General features: G+C 56.5%; 1 protein-coding gene across 1 annotated transcript in view; it reads left to right on the plus strand.

The window, feature by feature from the left end:
* Bcl3 (BCL3 transcription coactivator) overlaps nt 1-7,454 on the plus strand; it is a 13,361-nt gene extending 5,907 nt beyond the window's left edge. The window contains exons 3-9 of the mRNA XM_055615604.1: nt 3,611-3,719; nt 4,357-4,561; nt 4,644-4,732; nt 4,912-4,989; nt 6,297-6,464; nt 6,678-6,795; nt 6,876-7,454. Of these exons, the coding sequence (XP_055471579.1) occupies nt 3,611-3,719; nt 4,357-4,561; nt 4,644-4,732; nt 4,912-4,989; nt 6,297-6,464; nt 6,678-6,795; nt 6,876-7,060 (952 nt within the window). The 3' untranslated portion in view covers nt 7,061-7,454. The remainder of the gene's footprint in view (nt 1-3,610; nt 3,720-4,356; nt 4,562-4,643; nt 4,733-4,911; nt 4,990-6,296; nt 6,465-6,677; nt 6,796-6,875) is intronic.
* The last annotated feature ends 18 nt before the right edge of the window (nt 7,455-7,472 follow it).

The following is a 7,472-nucleotide window of genomic DNA, read 5'->3' on the forward strand; positions in this document are numbered from 1 at the left end:
TTTATGGGAACTGAAGCCTGGACGGTTTCTCTGAAATCATTCGCTCCCTCTGCCCTCGCTTAACCCCGCCCGCGCCGGGAGGGACCTAGGTGGGCGGCGAGTCTACCGAGAGGCTGCGGGGGGGGGGGGGGGGGGGCAGGGGGCCCAACGGGGGGGGCCCCCGGCGCCCTCCCCCCCCTCCCCCGGCATTTTCTATTTCGAGCTGCTTCCTACTGTCGGGATCCGGATTCGGGGATTCGCCTACTGCACTCTGTCCTGGCCTGTGGCGCTCCTGTGGGAAGGGAAGGAGGCCTTGCCGCAGGCCTTCGCTAGGAAGCGCTGCTATGCAGTCTGTATTCCCGGCGGGATGAGTCCCTCCTCATCCGAGCCCCTTGGACCCCCGACATTCCACAACTCCCTTAGGATAACGTGGGAAGGTGGTTTGAAATGTGGATTCACTGTGTGCTCACTGTACCTTTCTGCCTTGGCAAGGATCTGGTTAATAAGGGGCACCTAGCGCTTGAGAAAGTAGATTTTTTTTTCTTTTTTTTTTTTCCTAGTGCTGAGAATGGACAAGTGGCAGAGTCTTGTACTTCTTAGACTAGATTCTAGGCAGGGGCGCTACCACTGAGCCACGCCGCCAGCCCCTCACTGGGAGGTTCTAGGCAGGTGATCTATCGTTCTACTTCTTCCAAACACATTTTTGTTTTGTCCTTTTGAGAGGGTTTCTCTGCGTAGCCCTGGCTGTCCCTGAACTTGCTCTGCAGATCAGGCTCTCCTCAAACCAGAGATCTGCCTGCCTCTGCTTCCCAGATACTGTGATTAAAGTCATACATAGCCCAATCTAGTCTCAAACTCCCCACCCCCCTTTCAGATGCGCAGCAACTGAGATTGGCTACTAAACAGACTTTAAATGAAGGTCATTCAGGGATGCGGAGATGGCTCAGTGGGTAAGACAGTTGTTGCTCAACATACAGGACCCGAGCTTGTAACTCCAGCACAGGAAGGGAAAAGCTGTGACTAACAATCCCAGCGCTGGAAGGCAAAAGGCAGGAAAATCTTGGAGGCCCACTAGCCAACCGAAGAGCTCCAGGTTTAATGAGAAACCCTGCCTCAAACAATAAGGTGGAGGAGGGATGGAGGATAATTTCTGACATCAGCACTAATATGTGAGCTCAAGTGTGCACTCACACACACAGAAAATACAGAAAAAAAAGATAAAATAAGCCAGGTGCAGTGGCTCACCCCTATAATCCCAGCACTCAGGGAGGCAGAGGCAGGTGCCCTCTGTGAGTTGGAGGCTAGGCTGGTACAGCCAAGGCTACACAGAGAAACCCTGTCTCAAAAAACCAAAAAGAAAGAAAATAATAAAATGTAATAGAGGGTGGACTGGATGAGATGGCTCGTAGAGCATGTGTAAACCTGACGACCTGAGTTTAATCCCTGATACTCCGTGGGAGAGGGACCTGACTTCCACTTCTGCGCAGTCAAATGCATGCGTGCATGAATGAATAATAAAGAAACAAACAATAGCCAGGTGCAGCAGCTCACACCTTTAATCCCAGCACAGGGAGGCAGGCAGATCTCTGAGTTCAAGAAGAGCCTGGTCTACAGAGCGAGGCCACGCTGGTACAGCCAAAGCTACACAGAAAAACCCCATCTGGAAAAAAAAAAAAAAACGAAACAAACACAAACAGAAAACTGTGAGCCACCTCACCTGTCGTTTCCTCCTTTCAATCAAAGCCTGCACTCCATGGGCAGCCCTGATCTGTCTTCAGCTAAAGGCGGAGGCCTGACAATGAGCTCACATGCCTCACTTCACAGATGAGGGAGCTATGGCCCAGGGAAGGCTGGGGAAGTGGTCCCACAGCACCCAGGTGACCAATGGGATGGATTCCTTTTTTCTAGACAGGGTTTCTCTGTGTAGACCTGGCTGTCCTGGAACTCACTCTGAAGATCAGGCTGGCCTCGAACTCACAGAGATTCACCTGCCTCTGTCTCCCTGAGTGCTGGGAGGGAAGAATTTCTTTATTCAGTTTGTAGTCACTGAGCACCTGCTGTCTATCAGTGCTTTCTAGGCTCTGGAAAGGGAATGGCATTCTGTCTAGTGGAAATAACATTATTTTATTTTGGTTTTATATTTTTTTATATTTCTTTAAATTTTATTTTATGTGCATTAGTGTAAAGGTGTCAGATCTCTTGGACTTGACATTACAGACAGTTGTGAGCTGCCATGTGGGTGCTGGGAATTGAACCTGGGTCCTTTGGAAGAACAGGCACTGAGCCATCTCTCCAGCCCTCTATTTTGGTTTTTCAAGACAAGGTTTCTGTGTGTAGCCTTGGCTGCCCTGGACTCGCTTTGTAGACCAGGTTGGCCTCAAGCTCACAGAGATCCACCTGCCTCTTCCTCCTGAGTGCTGGGATCACTGGCTGATATGACATTATGATTGATAGATCAGATAAAAAAAAGTGATAACAAGCTGGACAATGAACAACGGAGCGAATTGGAGGCAAATGTGGCAGGGGGAGAGGAAAGGGCATGTGGGTCTGCCATAGTACCTCAGCAGAGGCAGGCCTGAGGGTGACAGGCCCTACAGATAGCCAGCGAAACTGTTCCAGGCACACTGAGAACTGTGCAAGGGCCCCAGGCAGTAAGTGTGGCACACAATGTGGAGGCCAGTGTGTCCAGAGCAGAGGGAAGAGAGAGCATGGAGATGCTGTCAAAAAGAGAAATGGAAGAGGAGGACAAGATGACTTAGCCTTGAGATGCTGGGGCAAGAGGATTGCCAAGTTGAGGCCACTACTCAGAGCTACAAAGGTAGACCCAAACCCACTCACATAGGGCCTACCCATTAGTGATGTCTCAAGTCTGTCATCCAAGACACAACCATAAAGTTGAGGACAGCTGGACCATTCCGTGAGCTCAGGAACAGCCTGAGTTACATAGTAAAATCCTGTCAGAAAAAAATCATGTGAAGGTTGGGAGAGCCCCTGCCTAGAATCCCCCAGAGAGAGGTTGGGGGTGTGGCTCAGTGGTAGAGCCCCTGCCTAGAATCCCCAGTGAGGGGCTGGGGCGTGGCTCAGTGGTAGAACCCCTGCCTAGAATCCCCCAGTGAGGGGCTGAGGTGTGGCTCAGTGGTAGAGCCCCTGCCTAGAATCTCCCAGTGAGGGGCTGGGGCGTGGCTCAGTGGTAGAACCCCTGCCTAGAATGCCCCAAAGAGGGGCTGGGCATGGCTCAGTGGTAGAGCCCCTGCCTAGAATGCCCCGAAGAGGGGCTGGGGCATGGCTCAGTGGTAGAGCCCCTGCCTAGCAGGTAGAAGGGTTTTGTCCCTTGCAGCACTTTAACCCAAACACTGTCTGGCTTTTTAATAATTCACACAGGGCCTGTCATTAACTGAGTTTGGAGGGGAAGGCATATCTGAAAACGTTGCTCTGACTTCAATGTGAGGTTCTGACAGGGCAGCCGGAAGCCGGAGAACCTGGGGGCGGGGGTGAGGTGGAATGATGCCCGAGGGAGCCAGTTCAGGATGTCCCAGGGTGGTTAAAACTGACTGAAAGCATCCACACAGCACTTTGAACAGTCCACAGTGGCCAGCCCCTAACCCCAGCGATTGCTCCCGTGTCCCCTCAGGCCTCTTCACATCGCCGTGGTTCAGAGAAACATGGACATTTTCTACCGGTTGCTCGCCCTCTTCAAGATCGGGTGCCGGGGAGTTGACGTGCACAACAACCTTCGGCAGGTGAGCTGGGCTGCGGGCCTGCGGCTGACGGAGGGGGCCCAGCGGGGACACTCGGGGAGCCAGCCCCCAGGCCCGGGGAGGAGCCAGGCCCCAGGCCCCGGGAGGAGCAGGCGATGGAGCTGGGCACGGCGCTCTGAGTCTGTCCTCCAGCGCTCGGACCGCTGCAGGGGAACCGATAGAGAGCCTGAGGCCAGTCTGGCCTCCTGCAAGGTACTTTAGAAAGGTGTGTGGGCAGGAAGGCGTCTTGGCAGGCTCAGGCGCCTGCCACCAAGCCTGGCAGTCGGAGTTGGAAAACTCACGTCCCCAAGTTGTCCTCTGACCTCCACAAGCGCGCAAAGTAAATAAATGTCTCAAAGCAAAGCAGCCCACTCCGTCAGGTCCAGCAGTTGGGAGGTGGAGGCGGAAACATCAGGAATTCCAAGTCATCCGCTGTCTGCCGCGAAGCAGGTCTGGGGTCAAGGTGCGCCCCTTGACACCCTGTCTCACAACATCCCCCACACCCCGCCCTGAGAAAGCTCCGCCGCTCACACTTCCGGGGAAGACACAGGGGTCTCCTGAGTAGGGAGAGAGGTCGGATACGCTCCTCCCTAGACTCGGAAACCCCACGAGTGCGACCCCTCCCTCGGCTGTTCCCTAGACCCCGCTTCACCTGGCCGTGATCACCGGGCTACCGGACATGGTTCGGCTCCTGGTGATCGCCGGTGCCAGCCCCATGGCCCTGGACCGGCACGGCCAGACCGCAGCCCACCTGGCGAGCGAGCACGGCCACCCCGAGCACCTGCAGGCGCTGCTGGACAGCGCGGCCCCGGGCTCCGTGGACCTGGAGGCTCGCAATTACGAAGGTGAGCCCCGGAGGGCGCGGGGGAGGCCGGCGGCGCCCGAGCCCGGGCCGAGGCCTGACCGCGCCCCGCCCCCTCTCCTCAGGGCTCACTGCCCTGCACGTGGCCGTGAACGCCGGCTGCCAGGACGCCGTCCAGCTGCTCCTGGAGCGCGGCGCCGACATCGACGCCGTGGTGAGCCGACGGGCGGGGGGCGGGGGCGGCGCGGGGGCGGGGCCGGCGGAGGCCCGGGGCGGCCGAGGGTTCCCGACTCTCCCGAGGCTGGGCCGGAGGAAGGGATGCTCAGGAGGCTGGGCCGGAGGAAGGGATGCTCAGGGCCTGCGGAAGGAGCTGAGGCGCCTGTGTTCCCGCAGGATATCAAGAGCGGCCGCTCCCCCCTCATCCACGCCGTGGAGAACAACAGCCTGAGCATGGTGCAGCTGCTGCTGGTGGTTCGTACCCGCCTTTGGCTTCTCCCACCCCCATTCTCCCCAGGGACCCCATTTTCCAATTCAGACCCTGCTTGCTCTTCTGCCCTGCCTCGAACTCTTCAGCATCTTATTTGCAAATTCAAGTTTCTTTCTTTCTTTTCTGGCGTTCTTTTATTTTTTACTTTATTTTATTTTAGAAGGGGCCTCACTGTGTAGAATTGGCTAGCTTGCAGCTCACTTGGTAGACCAGGCCAGCCTGGAATGCAGAGATCTGCTTGCCTCTGCCTCCCAAGTGCTGGGATCAGAAGGTGTGCGCTGGAGCCACCCCCTTTCTTCCTTGCTTTTTTGTTGTTCATAGGTGTTTTCCCTGCATGTAAGTCTGTGCACCAGGTGCCTTCAGAGTTCCCTGAGATCAAAATGTGGCATCGGATCCCCTAGACCTGGAGACACAGACGGTTGTCTGTATGTGCTGGGACTCAAACCCTGTCCTCTGGAAGATCAACCAGAGCTCTTAACCAATGAACCGTCTCTCCAGCCCTTAAGTTTATTAAGCTTTTGTTTTTGTTTTTGGGGGGCGGTTGGTTGGTTTTGTTTTTTGTTTTGTTTTGTTTTGAGACAGGGTCTCACTACATGGACCAGGTTGGCCTTGAACTCAGAGATCTTTCCGTCTCTGCTTCCTGGGGTTAAAGCATACCTGGCCTCCTTTTAAATTTTTTTAAAATCAGATTTGGTTGGCTATATTGTGGAGGTCAGAGGACAGCGCGTGGGAACAGTTCTCCCTTCCACAATGTGGAGTCCTGGGGATGGAACCCAGGTCAGTCTTGACAGCAAGCACCTGAGCCATCTCATCAGGGCAATGGCTGCTTTTCAAATCTGTTGCTTCGCTTCCTGGCCCGCCGAGTTGTACGTTCCTCCACTGACACTCAGCCTCGGCCTCACCCTGGGGTGGCAGTGCGAGCCCCGCTTCTGGCTTTCACCTTGCCCGGTCCTGCTCTCATTCCACCTGCTGTACGAGTCAGCAGGACTTCCCCGTAACTCCTCCCTTACATAACCAGGCCACAGCCTCTTCTAGAGAGTAGCTTTCCTCCTTGGAGTCTTCATGTAGCCGAGGCTGGACTTGAACTCACGTCGTAGCTCCCATCAGCCTTGAACTCCTGGTCTTCATGCATGCATTCTCCAAGTGCTAGGATTACAGGCCTGTGTCATCTTTGATCCCAGCCGTGGGGGTCACCGGTGTGAGCCCCAGTTGTCATCTGTCCCCTTCCCTGAGCTGACCCAAGCCAAACCCAGGCCCACGTGGCTCCTGACTCGAATGCCCCCTCCCACAGCACGGAGCCAACGTGAACGCTCAGATGTACTCGGGCAGCTCGGCTCTGCATTCAGCTTCTGGCCGCGGACTCCTGCCTCTGGTGCGAATGCTGGTGCGCAGCGGGGCTGACAGCGGCCTCAAAAACTGTCACAATGACACGCCCCTCATGGTAGCGCGCAGCCGCAGGGTGAGTGCTGGGGGGTGGGGGCTAGGGAGGAGCATAAGCTTAGGCAGGCGAGGGAACAAAAATGCCTGAAAGGGAGTGGGGGGGAAACTGAGTCACACGTCAAAGGAAGGGCCTGCACATCCTCACTTGGACACCTCGGTCAAGGGAGGAGAGGGAGGGAGAGAGAATGAATAAAGGCTGTGATGGCCGTGGGTGATCCTCCTTTTCCCACAGGTCATTGATATCCTAAGGGGGAAGGCCTCTCGGGCCGCCTCAGGGTCACAGCCCGAGCCATCCCCGGACCAAAGCGCCACCACGTCCCCGGAGAGCACCAGCCGTCTCAGCGCCAACGGTGAGAGTGCCCTGAGGCCTTCGGGACCCGGAGCCAGCTCAGCGGGCCTCTCCTCTAACCCTGGTCTCTCTCCTCCGCAGGCCTCCTGTCCACGCCAAGCTCCTCACCCTCGCTGTCTCCCCCGAGGGACCCTCCTTGCTTGCCCGGGACGCCCCAGAACTTCTTCCTCCCGGCTGCATCTTCCCCTGCCTTCCTGCCCTTCCCAGGGGTCCTCCGAGGCCCGGGCCGGCCGCTGCCTGCCTCCCCGGCTCCGGGAAGCAGCTGAGACGGAGGGGGGGGCAGATCCGGACTCAGGAGGGGCCTCCCTGCCCGTGGGGACCACTCTTCGGGAAACTGTGAGGACTTGTTCTGCTTCCCCCAGTCTTCGGGACCAGGTTTGCACCGAGGCACATGCACCTTCTCCTGAGCACCTAACCGCACTGTCACGCCTCCCTCGCCCAGGACTTCCGGCCCCACCTATTCTCAGGCATCCAGGCTCCGGGCTGGAAACTACTAGATGTTCCATCCCAGAAGCGGAGGAACCAAAGGGCAGCCCTCCTCTGCCAGCCTCCGCCCCGAGGGACCTGGAGGGACAGAGAGGTCGGAGCAGGCACTGATCACAATGTAAATTATTCGGTTTCGCTCAGATTTCTTTTGTAATAAACTATTTTTGTACCATATCCCTTGCCTTGATCTGT

Source organism: Psammomys obesus, unplaced genomic scaffold (assembly GCF_907164565.1).
Source record: "Psammomys obesus unplaced genomic scaffold, mPsaObe1.curated_primary_1811, whole genome shotgun sequence".
Classification (NCBI taxonomy): domain Eukaryota; kingdom Metazoa; phylum Chordata; class Mammalia; order Rodentia; family Muridae; genus Psammomys; species Psammomys obesus.